Consider the following 25,896-nt stretch of genomic DNA (forward strand, 5'->3'; position numbering starts at 1 on the left):
AGTTTACCTTACACTTATTTAGCTAGCTAATGAAGCTAATTTATCCTACTCAACAACCTGAATCAAACAGAGAGGAATGATATTTATGTTAGCTAACTGGCTAAGGCTACTGCAACTCTTCCAAGTCAAGGTAAGCTTTCTGTTTTAGTAATTTATTGCCATTAGAGTATCATGTAGTAGCCTAAACCTATCAATATTACATTGAGTTGGGTGAATGGAACAGGAATTACAGTTATCCAATATGCTGTAATAGAAATAAGGCCATGCTCATAAAAACATATCGTCCTCCCTCATCATAAACGGCACCAACCGCCCGGGGCTGTGTTTCTACTAAGCTAACATATGGAATTATTTTAAGATGGTCATACCAAGGATCATTTAGTTATTTGATTTTGAATTTTAGGACCCCTATAAGTATAAAAAAAAAAAAAAAAAAAAACATTGAATTTGGCCTTACTGCTATTAGCCAATAGAAACGCATTGAATAACATATGCATACATGGCGAAACAAATAGTCAAAAAATTAATAAAAAGGAAGTATGTTTTGAAGTGTCTTTTTTATATCTGAGAGATATAACAAAGCTCAGGATTATATATATTTTTTAAACCAAATTTAAACCCTTTTTTGCCACTCAATTACTTCCATATATACTTTTAAAAATCGTTTTTAGTGGTTCCAGGGCTACCTTCAGACGGGTCTTGTCAGGCTTGTGGGCATCCTAGAGCAAAGCAACATGCATGTGTTCGTGAGAGTCTCACCTTCCGATGGTGGGTTCATATTAGTGTGTAGCCAAAACTGTTCGGACACTACAGACAGAATGGCACCGACTGCCACTGATGTGTCTGTGGGTTTTGGGATAGTAAAACAAGAAACATTCTCCACAAGGAAAAAGTATATTTTAGGCTTAGGGGTTAGGTTTAGGGTTAGAGTTACAATTAGGGTTAGGGTTAGAATAAGGGTTAGGGATTAGGGTTAGGGGAAATAGGATTTTGAATGGGAATCAATTGTTAGATCCCCACAAGGATAGTAAAAAACGTGTGTGTGTGCGTGCGCACGTCTGTAGATTGAGCCACTAATTCATTCACCTGTTCTTTATCTCTTTCTCTCCATTCCTCCGGCTCTTCCTCTCTCTCTCCCTCCGTGGTCAGATCATAGCGATGAAAGACGGCACCATTCAGACCGAGGGGACTCTGAAAGACATCCAGAACTCTGATCCTGAGCTGTTTGAACAGTGGAAGACCCTGATGCACCGGCAGGATGGGGAGTTTGAGAAGGTACCAGGCCATGTGTCTATAGATGGCAATGACAGACAGAGCCAAAGGGGTAATATTGTCGCAACAGATGAGCAATAGTAATGTGTTTTTACTGAGCTTGCTCTTTTTGTGTCCTCTTTTCCTGCTTTGTTTTAAATTCATCTGGTCACGTCTATTTCGGCAAACTACCTGGAACTCTGACGTGTGTCTGTTCCAGGAGACAGTGGCTGAGAGTATGACGGTGTTGGAGCGTAAGAACCTGCGGAGGGCCATGTACTCCAAGGAAGCTGCCAAGACTGAGGAGGAGCACGAAGGTGAGAGGTCAAAGTTCACAAACCTCCCCATGAGACTGAGGGACTCCGGCTGTCAATCACTCTCTGATGGGAACCGGGGGGTTAGCATCATTGGTATTTGCTTTTGTATGCTCTGTTTGTGCAGACTGCAAAATTACAGGTAATATATTTACTGGGTGGTAACATTTTATGAATTTACTCTCTGTGTCTCTAAAATGTGATGCCTCCACAGTTTTCCTATCCTTGTATCAGTCTCTGAACCTACTGTGGAACTAATAATGTATTTGATCCTGTTGTGTCTGTCTGTGGCCCAGTAGTAGTACTCATCAATGGCCTTCTTTTCTCATCCTCTGTCACCATTCACCACTGATCTGTAAAAGACATGGACTGGTCAAGTCCTGGGGCAAAGGCTCCACGTCTTTAAGATCTGTTGAAAAGGAAGGGGGGGGGATCTGATCCTTGGGGGCCTGCTGGTTTCATCCTTTTCATCCTTTCCCTTTTCAACAACTGGTTTAGGCCTGGGAAACCAGGTGAAGAATCAACACCATTACTACTGGAATAAAGTACCAGTGGGAAACAGGAAAACCAGCACACTGCTGCTCCCTAGGACCAGAGTCCCACACTGGTTTAGAATATAGATAGAAGTTTTCTTTAAGCACAGATCTCGGATCAGCTAACCCTCCCCATCCCCAAATCATTACCTCCTTCACATTACTGACCCTAGATCAGCATCTAAGGTAACTGCATCACACTCTGAGTCTGTTTGTTTTGTGTGCCTGTCAGTGTTGTTGTGACAGTGTCATGCTGGTGGCAGTGCTCTCTTCATTCTGTGTTCTGCGTTGTCACCTGTGTTCTGGTGGCACCCCGGTGTGGACTCGTGCGATATCCCCAGCACAGAGTGCTGCTGCTCTTTTAGCCGAAGCAGGGCCGACCGCATGGTTTTATAAGAGTGGTGACCGATCGTGACCAGTCTGTGGCATCGTGCTGCAACTACACTCCTTGCTACTTCCCTACCCTATGTCCATATTGCTCCTATTGGCTTGTAGCTTGAAGACTCTGCCCATGATCCATTCTTACCAGTTCCCATCCTCTTTCTCTCCCTCTCTCTCCATCCCTCGCTCTTTCTTTCCTTATCTATCCCTCAGCCCTGTCCCATAGACACGTAGGCGCCCATGCAGTCATCAGGTTTGCTTGCAGATATGATGTATATTTAGATGAGGGGAGGAGCTTCACTCACCGTGACCAATGTGTCCTGCCTGCTCTCTACTGCTCTCCATTCTCTGGCTAACCTTAACCCAACACCCGACACATGAGTATGAGGATTTGTTTTACCCATCAGCTACAGCTATACCAGTGGAGGCTGCTGAGGGGAGGACGGCGCATAATAATGGCTGGAACGGAGCGAATGGAATGGCATCAAACCATGTGTTTGATGTATTTGATACCATTCCACACATTTCGCTCCAGCCATTACCACGAGCCATCCTCCCCAATTAAGGTGCCACCAACCTCCTGTGAGCTATATCTCTTTCTCTTCCCCCATTCTCTTTTTTATTGTTTCTCTCTCTCTACCTATCCCTCTATCATACGTCTCTCTGTCCTTCCAGAAGAGTCTGTGGAAAGTGACGAGGATGACAACCTGTCCCAGGCCATGCGTCACCGCGCCACCATCCCCTGGCGCTCCTGTGGGGTCTACCTGTCCTCTGCAGGGCTCCTCCTCCTGTCGCTGCTCCTCCTATCACAGCTCTTCAAACACTCCTTCATGGTTGCAATCGACTACTGGCTGGCCCACTGGACCTCCCACGTCATCACTGCCAAGATGGACGCCGCCGGGAGAAACTGCACCGTTGCTCAGGTCAGGGGTCAATTTGGTTCTACCAAACCAAACGGCAATGTGCTTTCAAAACACTGTGGTTACGCTTTATTCTACAGACCACTATTTACAGTACAGTGTTGTATTCCCTTATAAAGGAGTGAAATGGTAGTTTACAGGATAATTCCTGCTAACTACAGCATTCATTTCATATATACAGCTGAAATAGTATCATAAGATAATGTTAGAAAACAACACATGTTGAGTTAAGTGCTGTACTTTTGACCTAAAAGTAATGTTCCCAGACGGAGCCTCCATATGTGTGTGTTGCCCTTGAGCTACACTCAGTCTCATCCTCATATGTAGATTAAATGGCAATTCCACCACTTTTCAACTAAATGTTCATTATCTCCAGCATAATACCACGATCTACATATGTGAAAAAGGTTCATTTCTACGTTTTGTACAAAAAATATATAAAGTGAAAACGTTTTAAAAACTGATTTTCAAACACTGTTTCAAGTTTTATTAGTTGTATGTACACCTTCTAATGAAATGCTTAGTTTCAGGTTCCTTCTCGACAATGCAACAACAATAAGAAATAATAAAAGATAAGAATACGACCATAAAGTAAGGGAGTGAAAAGCTTGTGGCTGGGGTGTGTGTGGGGGGTTCTTGATGATGCTGGGGGCCTTCATCAGGCACCGTTTCGAGTAGATGTCCTGGAAGGGTGGGCGCACAGTTCCAGTGATGTACTGGGCCGCCTTTACCATGCGCTGGAGGGCCTTGCGGTCGTGGATGGAGCAATTCTCCTACCAGGCCGTGATGCAACTGGTCAGGACGCTCTCGATGGTTTAGTGGTAGTATTTGGAGAGGACCTGGGTTGGTATGCCGAATTTCTTCAGCCGTCTTAGGAAGTAGAGATGCTGTTGCGCCCTCTTGACAAGAGTGGTGGTGTTGTTGGTCCATGTCATGTCATCTGTGATGTGGACACTGAGGAACTTAAAACTGTTGACTCTCTCTACTGCAGTCCCGTTGATGTGGATCGTGGCATGTTCACTCCTCTGTTTCCTGAAGTCTACAAACAACTCCTTTGTTTTGCTGACATTGAGGAAGAGCTTGTTGTCCTGGCAATTCCAGTTCACTTACAGTGGGAAAAAAAAGTATTTAGTCAGCCACCAATTGTGCAAGTTCTCCCACTTAAAAAGATGAGAGAGGCCTGTAATTTTTATCATAGGTACACGTCAACTATGACAGACAAAATGAGATTTTTTTTCTCCAGAAAATCACATTGTAGGATTTTTTATGAATTTATTTGCAAATTATGGTGGAAAATAAGTATTTGGTCAATAACAAAAGTTTCTCAATACTTTGTTATATACCCTTTGTTGACAATGACATAGGTCAAATGTTTTCTGTAAGTCTTCACAAGGTTTTCACACACTGTTGCTGGTATTTTGGCCCATTCCTCCATGCAGATCTCCTCTAGAGCAGTGATGTTTTGGGGCTGTCGCTGGGCAACACAGACTTTCAACTCCCTCCAAAGATTTTCTATGGGGTTGAGATCTGGAGACTGGCTAGGCCACTCCAGGACCTTGAAATGCTTCTTACGAAGCCACTCCTTCGTTGCCCGGGCGGTGTGTTTGGGATCATTGTCATGCTGAAAGACCCAGCCACGTTTCATCTTCAATGCCCTTGCTGATGGAAGGAGGTTTTCACTAAAAATCTCACGATACATGGCCCCATTCATCCTTTCCTTTACACAGATCAGTCGTCCTGGTCCCTTTGCAGAAAAACAGCCCCAAAGCATGATGTTTCCACCCCCATGCTTCACAGTAGGTATGGTGTTCTTTGGATGCAACTCAGCATTCTTTGTCCTCCAAACACGACGAGTTGAGTTTTTACCAAAAAGTTCTATTTTGGTTTCATCTGACCATATGACATTCTCCCAATCCTCTTCTGGATCATCCAAATGCACTCTAGCAAACTTCAGACGGGCCTGGACATGTACTGGCTTAAGCAGGGGGACACGTCTGGCACTGCAGGATTTGAGTCCCTGGCGGCGTAGTGTGTTACTGATGGTAGGCTTTGTTACTTTGGTCCCAGCTCTCTGCAGGTCATTCACTAGGTCCCCCCGTGTGGTTCTGGGATTTTTGCTCACCGTTCTTGTGATCATTTTGACCCCACGGGGTGAGATCTTGCGTGGAGCCCCAGATCGAGGGAGATTATCAGTGGTCTTGTATGTCTTCCATTTCCTAATAATTGCTCCCACAGTTGATTTCTTCAAACCAAGCTGCTTACCTATTGCAGATTCAGTCTTCCCAGCCTGGTGCAGGTCTACAATTTTGTTTCTGGTGTCCTTTGACAGCTCTTTGGTCTTGGCCATAGTGGAGTTTGGAGTGTGACTGTTTGAGGTTGTGGACAGGTGTCTTTTATACTGATAACAAGTTCAAACAGGTGCCATTAATACAGGTAACGAGTGGAGGACAGAGGAGCCTCTTAAAGAAGAAGTTACAGGTCTGTGAGAGCCAGAAATCTTGCTTGTTTGTAGGTGACCAAATACTTATTTTCCACCATAATTTGCAAATAAATTCATTAAAAATCCTACAATGTGATTTTCAGGATTTCTTTCTTCTCAATTTGTCTGTCATAGTTGACGTGTACCTATGATGAAAATTACAGGCCTCTCTCATCTTTTTAAATGGGAGAACTTGCACAATTGGTGGCTGACTAAATACTTTTTTCCCCACTGTACCTCCTCCCTATAGGCTGACTCGTCGTTGTTGGTTATCAGGCCTACAACAGTGGTGTCATCAGCAAACTTGATGATGGAGTTGGTGTTGTGCAAAGCCATGCAGTCGTGGGTGAACAGGGAGTACAGTAGAGGGCTGAGGACACACCCCTGCGAGGCCCCTGTGTTAAGAGTCAATGTGGAGGAGGTGTTGTTGCCAATCCTCACAGCCTGTGGTCAGGAAGTCCAGAATCCAGTTGCAGAGGGTGCTGTCCAGACCCAGGGCTCTGAGCTGGGTGTCGAGGTTGGAGGAACAATAGTGTTAAATGCTGAACTGTAGTCAATGAACAGCATTCTCACATAGGTGTTCCTCTTGTCCAGATGTGTTACGGCCGTGTGAATAGTGATGGAAATGGCATCTTCCGTGGATCTGTTGGAGCGGTAGGCAGATTGGAGTGGCTCCAGTGGGCCTGGCATGCTGGCCTTGATGTGGGCCATGACCAGCCTCTTGAAGCACTTCACGGGCTTGTTTTTCTTGGGCTGTGGGAAGATGGTGGTCTCCTTGAAGCAGGTGGGGACTACAGCCTGGGACAGGAACAGGTTGAGATTTTTCCTCACGTCAGCCTGGGAGAACGAAAGGACATGGTCATCCAGAGCAGCGAGAGTCTTCCTGGATGGCTCGGTATTGTCTGCCTCTAAGCGAGCATAGAATGTGTTAAACTCGTCTGGAAGGGAGGCTTCGGTGGGCACCATACAGCTGGATTTGCGAGTCTGAGTTGTCAAACATCAATTGAAGTTTGAGTCTGTCTTTTTGCGTCCCTAATGGATTTACAGAGCTCGTACCGGCTTGCCTTGAACGTGTCGCGCGCCGCCGAGTCATCGGGGTTCGTTCTGCTGACATTGAAATTATGCAGTACAGGCTCTCAGCATGGTACGGATATCTCTGTTCATCCAGGGTTTTTGGTTGGGGTATGTCTGGATTGTTATTGTGGGTACAACATCATCAACACATTTCCTAATGAAGCCTGTGACTGATTATCTATATTCCTCCATGTTGAAGGATGAGTCCTGGGTGGATGAATCTTTGAACATACAGTGCATTTGGAAAGTATTCAGACCCCTTGACTTTTTCCACATTTTGTTACGTTACAGCCTTATTCTAAAATGGATTAAACCGTTTTCCCCCCCTCATCAATCTACAAACAATGCCCCATAATGAAATAGCAAAAACAAGGTTTTTAGAAATTTTTGCAAATGTGTAAAAAACATTCTACTGAAATATCACATTTACATAAGTATTCAGACCCTTCACTCAGTACTTTGATGAAGCACCTTTGGCAGCGATTACAGCCTCGAGTCTTCTTGGATATGACGCTACAAGCTTGGCACACCTGTATTTGGGGAGTTTCTCCCATTCTTCTCTGCAGATCCTCTCAAGCTCTGTCAGGTTGGATGGGGAGCGTCGCTTCAAGTCCGGGCTCTGGCTGGCCACTCAAGGACATATTCAGACTTGTCACAAAGCCACTCCTGCATTGTCTTGGCTGTGTGCTTAGGGTTGTTGTCCTGTTGGAAGGTGAACCTTCGCCCCAGTCTGAGGTCCTGAACGCTCTGGAGCAGCTTTTCATCAAGGATCTCTCTGTACTTTGCTCCGTTCATCTTTCCCTCGATCCTGACTTGTCTCCCAGTCCCTTCCGCTGACAAACATCCCCACAGCATGATACTGTCACCACCATGCTTTACTGTAGGGATGGTGCCAGGTTTCCTCCAGAAGTGACGCTTGGCATTCAGGCCAAAGAGTTCAATCTTGGTTTCATCAGACCAGAGAATCTTGTTTCTCATGGTCAGAGTCCTTTAGGTACCTTTTGGCAAACTCCAAGCGGGCTGTCATGTGCCTTTTACTGAGGAGTGGCTTCCTTCTGGCCACTCTACCATAAAGGCCTGATTGGTGGAGTGCTGCAGAGATGGTTGTACTTCTGGAAGGTTCTCCCATCTCCACAGAGGAATTCTGGAGCTCTGTCAGAGTGACCATCAGGTTCTTGGTCACCTCCCTGACCAAGGCCCTTCTCCCCCGATTGCTCAGTTTGCCGGGCGGCCAGCTCTAGGAAGAGTCTTGTTGTCACAGCTGCCCCTGCGCCAGGCTGCCCATCATTACGCACACCTGTCACCATCGTTACGCACATCAGCGCTTCATTGGACTCACCTGAACTTCATCACTGCTTGGTTACCTCCCTTATATCTGTCTGTTCCTCAGTTTGATCCCGGTGTCTGCATTAATGTTGTTTCGTTTCCGTTGTCCAGACGCTATCTGTGTTTTGTTCCTGTCAGTTCTTTTCATTCAATGTTCACTCCCTGTACTTGCTTCTCGTTTCCCAGCGTCTGTCCTTACACTTGGTGGTTCCAAACTTCTTCCATTTAAGAATGATGGAGGCCACTGTGTTCTTGGGGACCTTCGATGCTGCAGAAATGTTTTGGTACCCTTCCCTAGATCTGTGCCTCGACACAAACCTTTTCTCTGAGCTCTACCAACAATTCCTTCGACCTCATGGCTTGGTTTTTTCTCTGACATGCACTGTCAACTGTGGGACCTTATATAGACAGGTGTGTGCCTTTCCAAATCATGTCCAATCAATTGAATTTACCACAGGTGGACACCAATCAAGTTGTAGAAACATCTCAAGGATGATCAATGGAAACAGGATGCACCTGAGCTCAATTTCGAATCTCATAGCAAAGGGTCTGAGTACTTATGTAAATAAGGTATTTCTATTCTTTATTTGTAATACATTTGCAAAAATTTCTAAAAACCTGTTTTTTCTTTGTTATTATGGGGTATTGTGTGTAGATTGATGAAGGAAAAAATGAATTTAATCAATTTTAGAATAAAGCTGTAAAGTAACAAAATGTGAAAAAAGGGAAGAGGTCTGAATATTTTCTGAATGCACTGTATTCCAATAAGTATTCTTAAGAGTCCTGCAGCATTGAGCCTGCCTCCTCTGTCCAGCGCCTCACCTTTCTCTGTGTTGGAGACGTTTTCAGACGAATAAGAAATATTTTGGGGTAACTAGTTATTTGCAGTTTCTGTGTACTTTTTGTTCAATCAAGCACCTAGAAAATGTTGCTGTGAGTGTGTGCATTAAAGCCTGGGACCTGATGACTTGCGTTTGTTCCCCGTGCTATTGCCAAGGCTTTAGCTCAGTGGGCTTGACAGTCTTGTGGTAGGGCTGTCCCCGACAAAAAGAAATATTGTCTGATGCTTTAAGCACTGCAGTTAAAAATGAAGACACACAAATTACTAAAGAGGGAGCCAGAGATCAATATATCCATGAACTGCCACTTCAGAGAACAGAAATCGAATTATATATTCATTTATGTATTTATTTAACCTTTATTTAACCGATGAACTCTTAAGGTTGGTTGAAGACACACAAATTGAGTTATCTAACCTGAATTGTTTCTATAGGTTCACCCTCACAAAGACGGGATGGATATTTTCATTAGTGCAATGTCTCTCCACCTATATATTAATTATTTCATATTTCATCATCATAATCATATTTGGTCACTTAGAAAGTATTTTGCCAAATGCTATTGTAATGTAATTATAGTGATGTAATATCATTATTAGCACTTGAGTGAGTATGCACACACAAGCTTGCGCACACACAGACACCCGCACACACATTATACTTGCAGGAGAGGGTAAGCTGTGTTATTAACACATTGGAGCCATGGCAGGTGTGTGGGTTATCCTGGTGCTACTAAAGGCTGCCTCTTATTAATAGATCATTCCTCTGCGTGTGTGTGTGTTTCCTACGTTGGGAAGGACATTAAAACCCTCTGTCACGCTCTGGCTCCGGGACTGTGTATTTTGAGCCAGGGTGTGTTCATTTGGTTGTGTTTGGTATTGGTTGTGTTGTATTTGGTTGTGTTTCCTTGTTTGGTCGTGTGACTCCCAATCAGTGGTAACGAGTGTCAGCTGTCGGCTCGTTATCTCTGATTGGGAGCCATATTTAAACTGTCAGTGTTCACCTTAGTGTTGTGTGTTTTTGTTCCGTATCAGTCATTGTAACTGAGGACTTCACGATTCGTCATTGTTTGTTGTTTTTGTATTGAGTACTTTAATTAAATAAAGTCATGTTCGTATCGCACGCTGCGCCTTGGTCCACTCACTTAACCAACGATCGTGACAGAAAAACCCACCTTAACCAGATCAAGCAGCGTGACGAGGAGAGAGGATGGACGTGGGAGGAGATGATTGCGAGTCTGGCAAGAGGGAGAGAGGCCTGGGCCACGGGGAGGAGAGACACCCAGGAAATTTTTAGGGGGGGGGCTCACGACGTCGGGGCAGCAGGTGTACGGTTAGAGCGGTGCAAAGCGTTGGCAGAGAAGGCCGCCAGGTTAGGGGGGCCACTGGGCACAGAGGAGAGGGAAAGTGTGGAGGCACGGCGAGAGGTACTGGGGTGTGTTACCAGTCCGGTCCGGCCCGTTCCTGATCCCTGCGTGGGGCCAGTGGTGTGTGTCCCCAGTACGGTCCGGCCTGTTCCTGCCATTCCCACCAAGGCAGTGGTGCGCGTCGTCAGCCCAGCCCGGCCTGTTCCTGCCATTCCCACCAAGTCAGTGGTGCACGTCGTCAGCCCAGCCCGGCCGGTTCCTGCCATTCCCACCAAGTCAGTGGTGTGCGTCGACAGCCCAGCCCGGCCTGTCCCTGCTCCACGCACCAAGCCTACGAGGTGCGTCGCCAGTCCAGCCCGGCCTGTCCCTGCTCCACGCACAAAGCCTACGGTGTGCGTCGCCAGCCCAGCCCGGCCTGTTCCTGCTCCACGCACAAAGCCTACGGTGTGCGTCGCCAGCCCAGCCCGGCCTGTCCCTGCTCCACGCACAAAGCCTACGGTGTGCGTCGCCAGCCCAGCCCGGCCTGTTCCTGCTCCACGCACAAAGCCTACGGTGTGCGTCGCCAGCCCAGCCCGGCCTGTCCCTGCTCCACGCACAAAGCCTACGGTGTGCGTCGCCAGCCCAGCCCGGCCTGTCCCTGCTCTACGCACAAAGCCTACGGTGTGCGTCGTCGGCCTGGTCCAGCCCGTTCCTGCTACTCGCACCAAGCCAAGGGTGCGAGTCGTCAGCCTGGTCCAGCCCGTCCCTGCTCCACGCACTAGGTCCACGGTGTGCGTCGCCGGCCCAACCCGGCCTGTTCCTGCCACTCGCACCAAGCCAAGGGTGCGAGTCGTCAGCCGGATTCAGCCTGTTCCTGCCACTCGCACCAAGTCAAGCGTGACAGTACCCCCCCCTAAAGGCGCGGACTCCGACCGCGCCTACACCCCAAATAGGGGAGGGCTGGGTGGGTGTTGCTCCTCGGAGGCGGCTCCGGCTCCGGGCTTGACCACCACCCTACTACAATCCCCCCGTAGTGCCCCCAGTCCGATCTGACCCAGTTAGCTGGATCAGGACTGCCGACGCGCACCCCTGGCTTGGCGCGTGAGGCAGGAATGGACCGGACCTGGCAGACGATACGCACCCTTTGCATGGTGCGTGGAGCCGGAACAGGCCTCACCAGGCTGAAGACTCGCATCCCTGGCTTGGTGCGAGTAGCAGGAATGGGCTGAATCCGGCTGACGACTCGCACCCTTGGCTTGGTGCGAGTAGCAGGAATGGGCTGAATCCGGCTGACGACTCGCACCCTTGACTTGGTGCGAGTCGTCAGCCGGATTCAGCCCATTCCTGCTACTCGCACCAAGCCAAGGGTGCGAGTCGTCAGCCGGATTCAGCCCATTCCTGCTACTCGCACCAAGCCAGGGATGCGAGTCTTCAGCCTGGTGAGGCCTGTTCCGGCTCCACGCACCATGCAAAGGGTGCGTATCGTCTGCCAGGTCCGGTCCATTCCTGCCTCACGCGCCAAGCCAGGGGTGCGCGTCGGCAGTCCTGATCCAGCTAACTGGGTCAGATCGGACTGGGGGCACTACGGGGGGATTGTAGTAGGGTGGTGGTCAAGCCCGGAGCCGGAGCCGCCTCCGAGGAGCAACACCCACCCAGCCCTCCCCTATTTGGGGTGTAGGCGCGGTCGGAGTCCGCGCCTTTAGGGGGGGGTACTGTCACGCTCTGGCTCCGGGACTGTGTATTTTGAGCCAGGGTGTGTTCATTTGGTTGTGTTTGGTATTGGTTGTGTTGTATTTGGTTGTGTTTCCTTGTTTGGTCGTGTGACTCCCAATCAGTGGTAACGAGTGTCAGCTGTCGGCTCGTTATCTCTGATTGGGAGCCATATTTAAACTGTCAGTGTTCACCTTAGTGTTGTGGGTTTTTGTTCCGTATCAGTCATTGTAACTGAGGACTTCACGATTCGTCATTGTTTGTTGTTTTTGTATTGAGTACTTTAATTAAATAAAGTCATGTTCGTATCGCACGCTGCGCCTTGTTCCACTCACTTAACCAACGATCGTGACACCCTCCAGATACAACTCCTCTCCTCACAGAGGCCCCTTCAGTTGTCGTTTGACCTTGAATTAGAATCCTATTAATTCTGTCAGGCCCTTAAAGGAAATTTTCATCTGAATGATTGAGAAAGAGGGAGGCGATGTTGTTGGCATCAGTGTACTCTGAAAGAGAGAGGAGGAGAGAGGGCAACGTGGTGTGAGTGCATAATGTCCAAATGTAGTCAGTTCAGGCTTGGTGACTCATGCATTTGCCAACGTAGTCAGCTAATTCCTGCCTAATAAGTCACAATTACTCATCGTTAGAGCTCATGTTACAGTAGTGCTCAGGGTTACTCTCAGTGGGAACTAAGTATTGGTGTGTGTCTGTGTGAGAGTGTATGTGAGAGAAGGGGTGTGATGTTATTTTGGTTTGTGATAAGTTCTCTAATGAACCCAGAGTGTGATGGTCACATGACTGACACACACACGCACGCACGCACGCACGCACACTGCTCTCTAACCAAGCCTATTTCCCCTGTGTTCCCCTCTGTAGGAGTGTGGTTTCAGCCACTCGTGGTACCTGTCAGTGTTCAGTGTGCTGTGCTGTCTGGGCATCGTTCTGTGTCTGGTCACCTCTGTGGCCGTAGAGTGGACAGGACTGAGAGTGGCCAAAGAACTACACCACAACCTGCTCAGCAAGATCATACTGGCACCTATGAGGTAAAGGTGTGTGTGTGTGTGTGTGTGTGTGTGTGTGTGTGTGTGTGTGTGTGTGTGTGTGTGTGTGTGTGTGTGTGTGTGTGTGTGTGTGTGTGTGTGTGTGTGTGTGTGTGTGTGTGTGTGTGTGTGTGTGTGTGTGTGTGTGTGTGTGAATCATGTGCCTTTCATGGTACCTATTACGAGAGAGGGCAGGGTGTGTGTGTGTGTGTGTGTGTATGATGCATTGGTGTGTGTGTGTGTGTGTGTGTGTGTGTGTGTGTGTGTAACAATTGATCATCCTGGGGCCTGAGTTGAGACACTGTATACATTGTGATCCACCCCATTACCCAGAGGTCCATCTGCCTTCCACACACTGAAACCACGGTGATGCCAGCGCAGTGCCAGATCACAGATAATTAAGGACCTTGTGGTCAGGGCTCTGTAATGAACCCTTTTAGATGAGGTGACGGCCAAGAAGAATAATCACTTTCATTGTTTTCAAATGTAATTCCTTGCAACCCTCAGAGGAATAGAATTTGTAACAGAAACATTGATGATATACCAGCAGCTTTATCCTTCCACTTGAGGTTGTACATATAGGACAGTAAAAAGCTTAAAAATATGATCTTTCAGGTACAGTAATGTAAGATATGAAACTGTGGTGTAGTTAGTCTGTGTGGTTGTCTCTTTCAGGCTGTTTGAGACCACTCCCCTGGGCAACATCCTCAACAGGTTCTCCTCTGACACCAACACTATAGACCAGGTATTGCTCCACCACCCCTCTATGTGTGTTAACACTAGAAGTAGCCACAACCATACTGAGTTGGAACTTTCGAAGTCTATGAATCTCAAATAGAGTTTCATATTTTTCTTCACGGTTTTGGAAGTAGCTACAGTCTGTGAACCCTTTGGTTGCTTTTCCTGGTAGATGGTAGTAATGTAATGTTTTATTGGTGGCTGTGTCCCCAGCACATTCCTGCCACCTTGGAGTGTCTGAGTCGCTCCACCCTGCTGTGTGTGTCGGCGCTGGGGGTTATCTCCTATGTGACCCCTGTGTTCCTCATCGCCCTGGTGCCCCTGGCCATCGCCTGCTACTTCATACAGAAGTACTTCCGGGTCGCCTCCAGGTGAGCACTTGGTTTGGGAAGTTTATTTTTTTGTCTCTGTCACTTGTTTTGCTTCAGTTGATCAGTTTATTCAAAGGGCAGTGTTCTCATCAGGACTAGTTACAGTATGTCTCCCCTTTTCTCTATCTCCTCTCTCTCTCTCTCTCTCTCTCTCTCTCTCTCTCTCTCTCTCTCTCTCTCTCTCTCTCTCTCTCTCCTACTCGCTCCTCCCCTCCCCTCTCTCTCCCCCTCCTCCCCTCCCCCCTCCCCTCTCTCTCCCCCTCCTCCCCTCCTCCCCTCCCCTCTCTCTCCCCCTCCTCCCCTCCCCTCTCCTCTCTCTCCCCCTCCCCCCTCCCCTCTCTCTCCTCCCTCTCTCTCTGGTCAGGGACCTCCAGCAGTTGGAGGATAGTACCCAGCTCCCCCTCCTGTCCCACTTCTCAGAGACAGTGGAGGGCCTCACCACCATCCGGGCATTCAGGTAAAGATGTTTTAAACAACATTTTGACAGGGACCAGCTAGGTGGTTGTGTGTTTCTCCACTTAAACGTATTACTCTGTGATGGTCTCTCCTCCAGGTATGAGCCCAGGTTCAGACAGAGGTTACTGGAGTACACTGATGCCAACAATATCGCCTCCCTCTTTCTCACAGCAGCCAATCGCTGGCTAGAGGTCCGCATGGTAATGAGATCTACTCTATAATGTATTCTACTCTACTAAACTTTTTTGTCTGGTGCTGTATCCAAGGCATGGTTCATGTTGATCAAGTTATTACGTCTGCTCACATTCTATTGGGTGACTGCTCCCGCTATGGGAATTTTGAATATGACAGGATTATATGGATTTATACTGAGCATTTTTGTATTTCTATTTGACTATATAGTTATCTGTGTATTTCTCTCTATAGAGTATATATATTTGTGTGTGGTGACTATGTATGCTGTTTCGCTATAGGAGTATATAGGAGCCTGTGTGGTTCTGATAGCAGCCGTGGCCTCCATCACCAACTCTCTATACAACCACCTCTCCACTGGCCTAGTGGGACTAGGACTCACCTACGCACTCATGGTGAGGACCGCTCTGGGGTGTGTGTGTGTGTGTGTGTGTGTGTGTGTGTGTGTGTGCATGTGTGTGTGTCTAAGGTCAAAGATCTAATGTAGTCACACATTTCTTGATGAAAGACAGGTTGAGTTGCCTGACTACCTGTCCACATGGCTCCGGCCAAATGCCACGCCCACTAGTGTTTCTTCTCCATGATGAGTCTGGATTTGATCTCCCTGACGTCTTACAGAATGGAGCACATTCTGACCGTTTTGATTGGTCCCAGAAACCGATGGGTTGGGCCAAAGCCAGCCTACATGATGACGTCATCAACTTTGATACTCTGATTGGTTAGATTTGTTAGAGACGATCCAATTGCTGATGAATTTGAAATCTGCACAAACGATTTCTAGGATGGCAGTTTCAGACTGAATTTACTGAACAATCGATAGAGCAGCTGAATTCAGAATGAGTCGTCAGGCAAGAGGTTGAGGCTCTAAACCAGTGAAACCTCTCTCCTCTCCTTCCTGTTACAGTAACTGTCTGTCACGTCTATAATGATGTTGTCTCGTCTGTCTGTGTCTCTGTGTCCCAGGTATCTAACTACCTGAACTGGATGGTGCGTAACCTGGCAGACATGGAGGTTCAGCTGGGTTCAGTCAAGAGGATCAACGGCCTGCTGAAGACTGAGCCTGAGAACTATGAGGGACTGATGGGTTAGTACAGTACCACCTCTTAGCTCCAGACATAACTCTAACCCTAGTACAGTACTACCTCTTAGCTCCAGACATAACTCTAACCCTAGTACAGTACTACCTCTTAGCTCCAGACATAACTCTAACCCCAGTACAGTACTACCTCTTAGCTCCAGACATAACTCTAACCCTAGTACAGTACTACCTCTTAGCTCCAGACATAACTCTAACCCCAGTACAGTACCACCTCTTAGCTCCAGACATAACTCTAACCCTAGTACAGTACTACCTCTTAGCTCCAGACATAACTCTAACCCTAGTACAGTACTACCTCTTAGCTCCAGACATAACTCTAACTCTAGTACAGTACTACCTCTTAGCTCCAGACATAACTCTAACTCTAGTACAGTACCACCTCTTAGCTCCAGACATAACTCTAACCCTAGTACAGTACTACCTCTTAGCTCCAGACATAACTCTAACCCCAGTACAGTACCACCTCTTAGCTCCAGACATAACTCTAACCCTAGTACAGTACTACCTCTTAGCTCCAGACATAACTCTAACCCTAGTACAGTACTACCTCTTAGCTCCAGACATAACTCTAACTCTAGTACAGTACCACCTCTTAGCTCCAGACATAACTCTAACCCTAGTACAGTACTACCTCTTAGCTCCAGACATAACTCTAACCCTAGTACAGTACCACCTCTTAGCTCCAGACCCAAACCCTAACCCTAGCTTCATTTCCACATCCCGGTTCAATCCAAACCCTAGCTCCAGCCGTAACCCAAACCCTAACCCTAGCTTCATGTCCACATCCCAGTTCATCCTTACTCTAACCCTACCTCCAGCCACAACCCTAACCCTAGCTTATTGTCCACATCCCAGTTCAATCCTTACTCTAACCCTAGCTCCAGCCACAACCCTAACCCTAGCTTCATGTCCACATCCCAGTTCAACCCTTACTCTAACCCTAGCTCCAGCCACAACCCTAACCCTAGCTTCATGTCCACATCCCAGTTCAATTCTTACTCTAACCCTAGCTCCAGCCACAACCCAAACCCTAACCCTAGCTTCATGTCCACATCCCAGTTCAACCCTTACTCTAACCCTAGCTCCAGCCACAACCCAAACCCTAACCCTAGCTTCATGTCCACATCCCAGTTCAACCCTTACTCTAACCCTAGCTCCAGCCACAACCCCAACCCTAGCCTCAAACACAACCCTAGCCACAAAGACAACCCTAACCCTAGCTCCAGCCCAAACTGGGTAGCTCTGGCTCAATTTAACTGCTGCCTATGTCCCAGGCATGCTAGTGTGGTCCTGGATAATGAAGTTAAAGCTGGAATCTATGTTCGCTTGCGATATTACAACAACAAAGAAGTTACTGCAAATAAAAAACACTTTTTTCCCCTCTGACATCATTGCACGCTTGATATAATTTGTTTTGCCATGCTGCGCAACGCTCCTCAGCTCTTTAGCGGAGGCCAGCAGTGCTGTTTTCCCCTACTACTCCCTCTCTCTGTCCATCTCACCTGTCTCTCCCTCTCTCTGTCCATCTCACCTGTCTCTCCCTCTCTCTGTCCATCTCACCTGTCTCTCCCTCTCTCTGTCCATCTCACCTGTCTCTCCCTCTCTCTGTCCATCTCACCTGTCTCTCCCTCTCTCTGTCCATCTCACCTGTCTCTCCCTCTCTCTGTCCATCTCACCTGTCTCTCCCTCTCTCTGTCCATCTCACCTGTCTCTCCCTCTCTCTGTCCATCTCACCTGTCTCTCCCTCTCTCTGTCCATCTCACCTGTCTCTTCATCTCTCTGTCCATCTCACCTGTCTCTCCCTCTCTCTGTCCATCTCACCTGTCTCTCCCTCTCTCTGTCCATCTCACCTGTCTCTCCCTCTCTCTGTCCATCTCACCTGTCTCTCCCTCTCTCTGTCCATCTCACCTGTCTCTCCCTCTCTCTGTCCATCTCACCTGTCTCTCCCTCTCTCTGTCCATCTCACCTGTCTCTCCCTCTCTCTGTCCATCTCACCTGTCTCTCCCTCTCTCTGTCCATCTCACCTGTCTCTCCCTCTCTCTGTCCATCTCACCTGTCTCTCCCTCTCTCTGTCCATCTCACCTGTCTCTCCCTCTCTCTGTCCATCTCACCTGTCTCTTCATCTCTCTGTCTGTCTCACCTGTCTCTCCCTCTCATTCCATGTCTCTCCCTCCCTCTAGCTGCATCTCAGGTGCCGGATGGCTGGCCACGGCAGGGAGAAATTCAGATCCAGAACCTGAGTGTGCGTTACGACACCACCCTGAAACCTGTCCTCAAACAAGTCAACGCACACATCAGCCCTGGACAGAAGGTAACATACAGTCACACAGAATGAATGGGGGAGTGAGCAAGAAAAGTAAAATGAAGGAAATATACTGTAGCCAACGAAAGGCAGCGTAGAGCAGTTTATGTGGTGATAGTGATGATGATGATGATGATGATGATGAAGATGATGTGTCATCAAACAGACTTTCTTACTGTGGTTTCCAGGTGGGGATCTGTGGTAGGACAGGAAGTGGGAAGTCTTCTTTCTCCTTGGCCTTCTTCCGCATGGTCGACATGTTCGAGGGTAAACACTGCCAAAATGTTTGATTGGACTTAGTTTTATAATTATTTGTTTTAAAAAATGTAGGGGGTATATCAGCTTTAATATTGCAGATAGATTGTAGCTTCCTTCAATGTAATTGTCGGCATCATTTCTAATCCACCATATATATTTTTTAAATATATATATACAGTGGGGGAAAAAAGTATTTAGTCAGCCACCAATTGTGCAAGTTCTCCCACTTAAAAAGATGAGAGCGGCCTGTAATTTTCATCATAGGTACACGTCAACTATGACAGATAAAATGAGAATTTTTTTCCCCAGAAAATCACATTGTAGGATTTTTTATGAATTTATTTGCAAATTATGGTGGAAAATAAGTATTTGGTCAATAACAAAAGTTTCTCAATACTTTGTTATATACCCTTTGTTGGCAATGACACAGGTCAAACGTTTTCTGTAAGTCTTCACAAGGTTTTCACACACTGTTGCTGGTATTTTGGCCCATTCCTCCATGCAGATCTCCTCTAGAGCAGTGATGTTTTGGGGCTGTCGCTGGGCAACACAGACTTTCAACTCCCTCCAAAGATTTTCTATGGGGTTGAGATCTGGAGACTGGCTAGGCCACTCCAGGACCTTGAAATGCTTCTTACGAAGCCACTCCTTCGTTGCCCGGGCGGTGTGTTTGGGATCATTGTCATGCTGAAAGACCCAGCCACGTTTCATCTTCAATGCCCTTGCTGATGGAAGGAGGTTTTCACTCAAAATCTCACGATACATGGCCCCATTCATTCTTTCCTTTACACGGATCAGTCGTCCTGGTCCCTTTGCAGGAAAACAGCCCCAAAGCATGATGTTTCCACCCCCATGCTTCACAGTAGGTATGGTGTTCTTTGGATGCAACTCAGCATTCTTTGTCCTACAAACACGACGAGTTGAGTTTTTACCAAAACGTTCTATTTTGGTTTCATCTGACCATATGACATTCTCCCAATCCTCTTCTGGATCATCCAAATGCACTGTAGCAAACTTCAGACGGGCCTGGACATGTACTGGCTTAAGCAGGGGGACACGTCTGGCACTGCAGGATTTGAGTCCCTGGCGGTGTAGTGTGTTACTGATGGTAGGCTTTGTTACTTTGGTCCCAGCTCTCTGCAGGTCATTCACTAGGTCCCCCCGTGTGGTTCTGGGATTTTTGCTCACCGTTCTTGTGATCATTTTGACCCCATGGGGTGAGATCTTGCGTGGAGCCCCAGATCGAGGGAGATTATCAGTGGTCTTGTATGTCTTCCATTTCCTAATAATTGCTCCCACAGTTGATTTCTTCAAACCAAGCTGCTTACCTATTGCAGATTCAGTCTTCCCAGCCTGGTGCAGGCCTACAATTTTGTTTCTGGTGTCCTTTGACAGCTCTTTGGTCTTGGCCATAGTGGAGTTTGGAGTGTGACTGTTTGAGGTTGTGGACAGGTGTCTTTTATACTGATAACAAGTTCAAACAGGTGCCATTAAAACAGGTAACGAGTGGAGGACAGAGGAGCCTCTTAAAGAAGAAGTTACAGGTCTGTGAGAGCCAGAAATCTTGCTTGTTTGTGGGTGACCAAATACTTATTTTCCACCATAATTTGCAAATAAATTCATTAAAAATCCTACAATGTGATTTTCTGGATTTATTTTTCTCAATTTGTCTGTCATAGTTGACGTGTACCTATGATGAATATTACAGGCCTCTCTCATCTTTTTAAGTGGGAGAACTTGCACAATTGGTGGCTGACTAAATACTTTTTTCCCCCACTGTATATATATACATTTAAATATACATACATACATACAAATACAAAACACCAGACTCAATGTCAACAGTGAAGAGGCGACTCCGGGATGCTGACCTTCTAGGCAGAGTTTTGCGGGTACTATTTAATGAATCTGCCAGTTGAGGACCTGTGAGGCGCCTGTTTCTCAAACTAGACACTCTAATGTGTTTGTCCTCTTGCTCAGTTGTGCACCGGGGCCTCCCACTCCACTTTCTATTCTGGTTAGAGCCAGTTTGCGCTGTTCTGTGAAGGGAGTAGTACACAGCGTTGTACGAGATCTTCAGTTTCTTGGTAATTTCTCAAATGGAATAGCCTTCATTTCTCAGAACAAGAATAGACTGACGAGTTTCAGAAGAAAGTTATTTGTTTCTGGCCATTTGAGCCTGTAATCGAACCCACAATTGCTGATGCTCCAGATATTAAACTAGTCTCAAGAAGGCCAGTTTTATTGCTTGTTTAATCAGCACAACAGTTTTCAGCTGTGCTAACATAATTGTAAAAGGGTTTTCTAATGATCAATTAGCCTTTTAAAATGATAAACTTGGATTAGCAAACACAACGTGTGATTGGAACACAGGACTGATGATTGCTGATAATGGGCCTCTGTACGCCTATGTAGATATTCCATAAAAAATCAGCAGTTTCCAGCTACAATAGCCATTTACAACATTACCAATGTCTACACTGTATTTCTGATCTATTTTATGTTCTTTTAATGGACAAAAAAATTGCTTACAAAATTATTCTACAATGTAGAAAATAGTAAAAATAAAGAAAAACAACACTCAGGCTTCTACTTCCAGCTTATACATACTATATACCCTTTACGGACCCAATCTATTTTACAATAGTTATATTTTGTTTGTTTTTATTCCTGTCCTTCCTCTACCCTCAACCTCTCCCATCTATGTATGATCTCCATCCAGTTTTATTTCTCTTTGCCATATATTTTTAACTGTGCTGTTTCACAAAAGTTCTGAACCTATATACATTATACAGACACAGTATATTTTACATTTGTATCTTGTTGCTATTAGTCCCACCCTTGAGCTCCATTCAACTCCTCACATCTATCTCTTAACACCATCCATTTGAATTTCTATTTGCGATATATTTTTCAACTGTGCTGCGGTGCTTCACAAAAGTTCTGAACCTTTCTATTCTCATAGTTTCTACAGATTGTAAATTAAAGATAAACATTTTTACTAAAAGTATTATTATATTATTGATCAATTGACTATGATTTTTCAAATCACCCAGTATTGCTATCTGCAGCGTTAGCTCCAGGTAAATGTTGCAATTCTTCAGCCATTGAACATGCACCTGTGGAACGGACAGTGCTACATATGGACAGTACCAAAATAAATGATCTAATGACTGTCTCTTTGAAAAAAAATCTGCAGAGCTGGGAAGGTTGTATCCCCCATATATATAACATTCTATTGGTTGCAAGAATTTTAATTGAAAAATTATACTTTTTGAATCTGGTGTTGTTTTGCGTATCAGTTCATAAACCATGTGCCATGGAATCGGTACATCAAAAATCGTAGGTTTATTGACAGGGTCATTTTAACATAGCTGGCCTTCTCTCCCAACAGGGCGTATCATCATCGATGACATTGACATTGCTAAGCTGCCTCTGCAGACTCTGAGGTCTAGATTCTCCATCATCCTCCAGGATCCCATCTTATTCAGCGGAACCATCCGGTAAGAGAACCCCCATACTACGGTTCCATCTAAATCAGTGTTCTTCTCTCCTGGTTCTGGAGGGGCAACAGTGTCTTCAGCATGGCTAGCACCATTACACATGATTCAATCAATAAACTCATCATCAAAACCTGGATTAGCTGATTCAGGTGTTTTAGGGCTGGGCTGGAACAAAAGCCTGTAGGACCAAGAGTGAAGAACATTGAGACAGCATATAGAAAGTTAAGCCAAAAGTATTGAGGTATTGAGAGTAATGCAGCGTTGTGCTCCCAGCAGCAGCCGCGCCACACTACCTAGTGTGAGTTGTTTTAGGAGGGCAATAGAGAGACGGAAGCTACTTGTAACTGGGTCAGTTGGCCGACTGTTGAAACTTCAGAGAGTGTCATCTTAGGAGGTGTCTGATAACCGGATGCATCTCGGAAAAATCCAACACCAGTCATTTATTTTTGGACCGCTCAAAAGCTTTATGTTTTAGATGCACCCAGCTAAATGAAAAGTCAACTCAGGACAAGCCCAAAATTCCAAAAAGAGAAACAGAAAAGTAATACAAGAAAGATGACTATGAATTAGATGAAATAATAGAAAACATCCTGGCAGTAAATAATGCATACTCCTTTGACACGGTACATGAGTGGGATTTGAAGTAGCAGGTTATACTGTATCAAATCCTACTGGTATATGTTATTAGAATGTACTACTGGTCCAGTCCAATGACCCTGTGGTAAGGAGTGTGTGTGTGTATTTGTGCGTGTGTGTGTGTGTGTGTGTGAGATCATCAGGTTTAACCTGGACCCAGAGATGAAGGCTACAGACGACATGCTGTGGGAGGCTCTGGAGATCGCTCAGCTCAAACCTGTAGTCAAGACCTTACCAGGAGGACTGGGTAAGGAGTGTGTGTGTGCGTGCATGCTCTGAAGTTCTAGCTTGTTTAGGTTGATGGAATTCTACATCGACTGAGGATGAAGGGTCACCATTATGTAGAATTATGTTGAATATACACTGCTCAAAAAAATAAAGGGAACACTTAAGCAACACAATGTAACTCCAAGTCAATCACACTTCTGTGAAATCAAACTGTCCACTTAGGAAGCAACACTGCTTGACAATAAATTTCACATGCTGTTGTGCAAATGGAATAGACAACAGGTGGAAATTATAGGCAATTAGCAAGACACCCCCAATAAAGGACTGGTTTTGCAGGTGGTGACCACAGACCACTTCTCAGTTCCTATGCTTCCTGGCTGATGTTTTGGTCACTTTTGAATGCTGGCGGTGCTTTCACTCTAGTGGTAGCATGAGACGGAGTCTACAACCCACACAAGTGGCTCAGGTAGTGCAGCTCATCCAGGATGGCACATCAATGCGAGCTGTGGCAAGAAGGTTTGCTGTGTCTGTCAGCGTAGTGTCCAGAGCATGGAGGCGCTACCAGGAGACAGGCCAGTACATCAGGAGACGTGGAGGAGGCCGTAGGAGGGCAACAACCCAGCAGCAGGACTGCTTCCTCCGCCTTTGTGCAAAGAGGAGCAGGAGGAGCACTGCCAGAGCCCTGCAAAATGACCTCCAGCAGGCCACAAATGTGCATGTGTCTGCTCAAACGGTCAGAAACAGACTCCATGAGGGTGGTATGAGGGCCCGACATCCACAGGTGGGGGTTGTGCTTACAGCCCAACACCGTGCAGGACGTTTGGCATTTGCCAGAGAACACCAAGATTGGCAAATTCGCCACTGGCGCCCTGTGCTCTTCACAGATGAAAGCAGGTTCACACTGAGCACATGTGACAGACGTGACAGAGTCTGGAGACGCCGTGGAGAACGTTCTGCTGCCTGCAACATCCTCCAGCATGACCGGTTTGGCGGTGGGTCAGTCATGGTGTGGGGTGGCATTTCTTTGGGGGGCCGCACAGCCCTCCATGTGCTTGCCAGAGGTAGCCTGACTGCCATTAGGTACCGAGATGAGATCCTCAGACCCCTTGTGAGACCATATGCTGGTGCGGTTGGCCCTGGGTTCCTCCCAATGCAAGACAATGCTAGACCTCATGTGGCTGGAGTGTGTCAGCAGTTCCTGCAAGAGGAAGGCATTGATGCTATGGACCGCCCGTTCCCCAGACCTGAATCCAATTGAGCACATCTGGGACATCATGTCTCGCTCCATCCACCAACGCCACGTTGCACCACAGACTGTCCAGGAGTTGGCGGATGCTTTAGTCCAGGTCTGGGAGGAGATCCCTCAGGAGACCATCCGCCACCTCATCAGGAGCATGCCCAGGCGTTGTAGGGAGGTCATACAGGCACGTGGAGGCCACACACACTACTGAGCCTCATTTTTACTTGTTTTAAGGACATTACATCAAAGTTGGATCAGCCTGTAGTGTGGTTTTCCACTTTAATTTTGAGGGTGACTCCAAATCCAGACCTCCATGGGTTGATACATTTGATTTCCATTGATAATTTTTGTGTGATTTGGTTGTCAGCACATTCAACTATGTAAAGAAAAAAGTATTTAATAAGATTATTTCATTCATTCAGATCTAGGATGAGTTATTTTAGTGTTCCCTTTATTTTTTTGAGCAGTGTAATAATGAACTACATTCATCAATCTGACTCCATTATTATGTGAATAAATGCAACAGGCCCTGTACATCTCTGGAGGTTCTAATCAAGGTAGAGCCTTCTATCACCTCTCAGTATGACTATAATGAACATGTGTCTATCTTGCACCATTTGGCAATTATTAAGAGGCTAGATACAAATAGCTAATCCTGGCAACCAGTGTTCTAGCATTAATTTATTGAGTCAAGTAGACCAGGGATGTCAAGATGGAATGCAAGCATGTACTATGTGTAGTGTAAATAACAACTACCAATAGACCTACTACATTTTTAACGTATAGTCAATCAAATAATTACTCTGTAAATCAAGGAATGCATCTACTCAATTCAACTAATAGGATTTATTAGTCATGAAAGAATTAACACTCAAACAATTAGTGTACCTGATGGTCAAATGCTGACCCTTCTACCTCCCGACGGAGTATTCAGCTGTTATCAGGTTCATGCTCTACAACATTTGCAGAGTACGACCCTACCTTACACAGAAAGCGGCACAGGTCCTAATCCAGGCACTTGTCATCTCCCGTCTGGATTACTGCAACTCACTGTTGGCTGGGCTCCCTGCCTGTGCCATTAAACCCCTACAACTTATCCAGAACGCTGCAGCTCGTCTGGTGTTCAACCTTCCCAAGTTCTCTCATGTCACCCCGCTCCTCCGCACACTCCACTGGCTTCCAGTTGAAGCTCGCATCTACTACAAAACCATGGTGCTTGCCTACGGAGCTGTGAGGGGAACGGCACCTCCTTACCTTCAGGCTCTGATCAGACCCTACACCCAAGGTCACATGCACAAGTACAATGAAATGCCTTTCTTATGAGCTCCAAACCCAACGATGCAGTAATCAATAACAATGTAATACTAAAAATATCAAGGTAGAACAAAAACACACGAGATATAAAAAAGAAGAAGAAGAACAGGATAAAGTAAATTGTTGGGGTTAGAGTTTGCAAGAAAGGCATTTCATTGTACTTGTGCATGTGACATTAATAAACTTCAAACTTGAAACAATAAAACATATCACAATTCGTAGCTCTTTATGAACTCTTGAAACAATCCAAACTAGACAATTTAATTCACAGTAACATTCATTTCGTCGATTCAAATTTTGATCAGTCTTCACACCTCTCCTGGCGTCAGTGACCCCAGGACTTCCGT

General features: G+C 46.3%; 1 protein-coding gene across 1 annotated transcript in view; it reads left to right on the top strand.

Annotated features, from left to right (window-relative positions):
* Positions 1–25,896, top strand: part of LOC311149272 (ATP-binding cassette sub-family C member 8-like) — a gene marked incomplete at both ends in the record, with an annotated part of 153,072 nt that overhangs the window by 121,108 nt on the left and 6,068 nt on the right. The window contains 14 exons of the mRNA XM_084186396.1: positions 1,150–1,275; positions 1,472–1,568; positions 3,155–3,402; positions 13,049–13,215; positions 13,888–13,957; positions 14,164–14,321; positions 14,686–14,778; positions 14,875–14,977; positions 15,251–15,364; positions 15,933–16,053; positions 18,249–18,379; positions 18,559–18,637; positions 22,023–22,131; positions 22,911–23,014. Of these exons, the coding sequence (XP_084042522.1) occupies positions 1,150–1,275; positions 1,472–1,568; positions 3,155–3,402; positions 13,049–13,215; positions 13,888–13,957; positions 14,164–14,321; positions 14,686–14,778; positions 14,875–14,977; positions 15,251–15,364; positions 15,933–16,053; positions 18,249–18,379; positions 18,559–18,637; positions 22,023–22,131; positions 22,911–23,014 (1,720 nt within the window). The remainder of the gene's footprint in view (positions 1–1,149; positions 1,276–1,471; positions 1,569–3,154; positions 3,403–13,048; positions 13,216–13,887; positions 13,958–14,163; positions 14,322–14,685; positions 14,779–14,874; positions 14,978–15,250; positions 15,365–15,932; positions 16,054–18,248; positions 18,380–18,558; positions 18,638–22,022; positions 22,132–22,910; positions 23,015–25,896) is intronic.

This window comes from Coregonus lavaretus, assembly GCF_964263955.1.
Source record: "Coregonus lavaretus genome assembly, chromosome: 21".
NCBI classification, from domain to species: Eukaryota; Metazoa; Chordata; class Actinopteri; order Salmoniformes; family Salmonidae; genus Coregonus; species Coregonus lavaretus.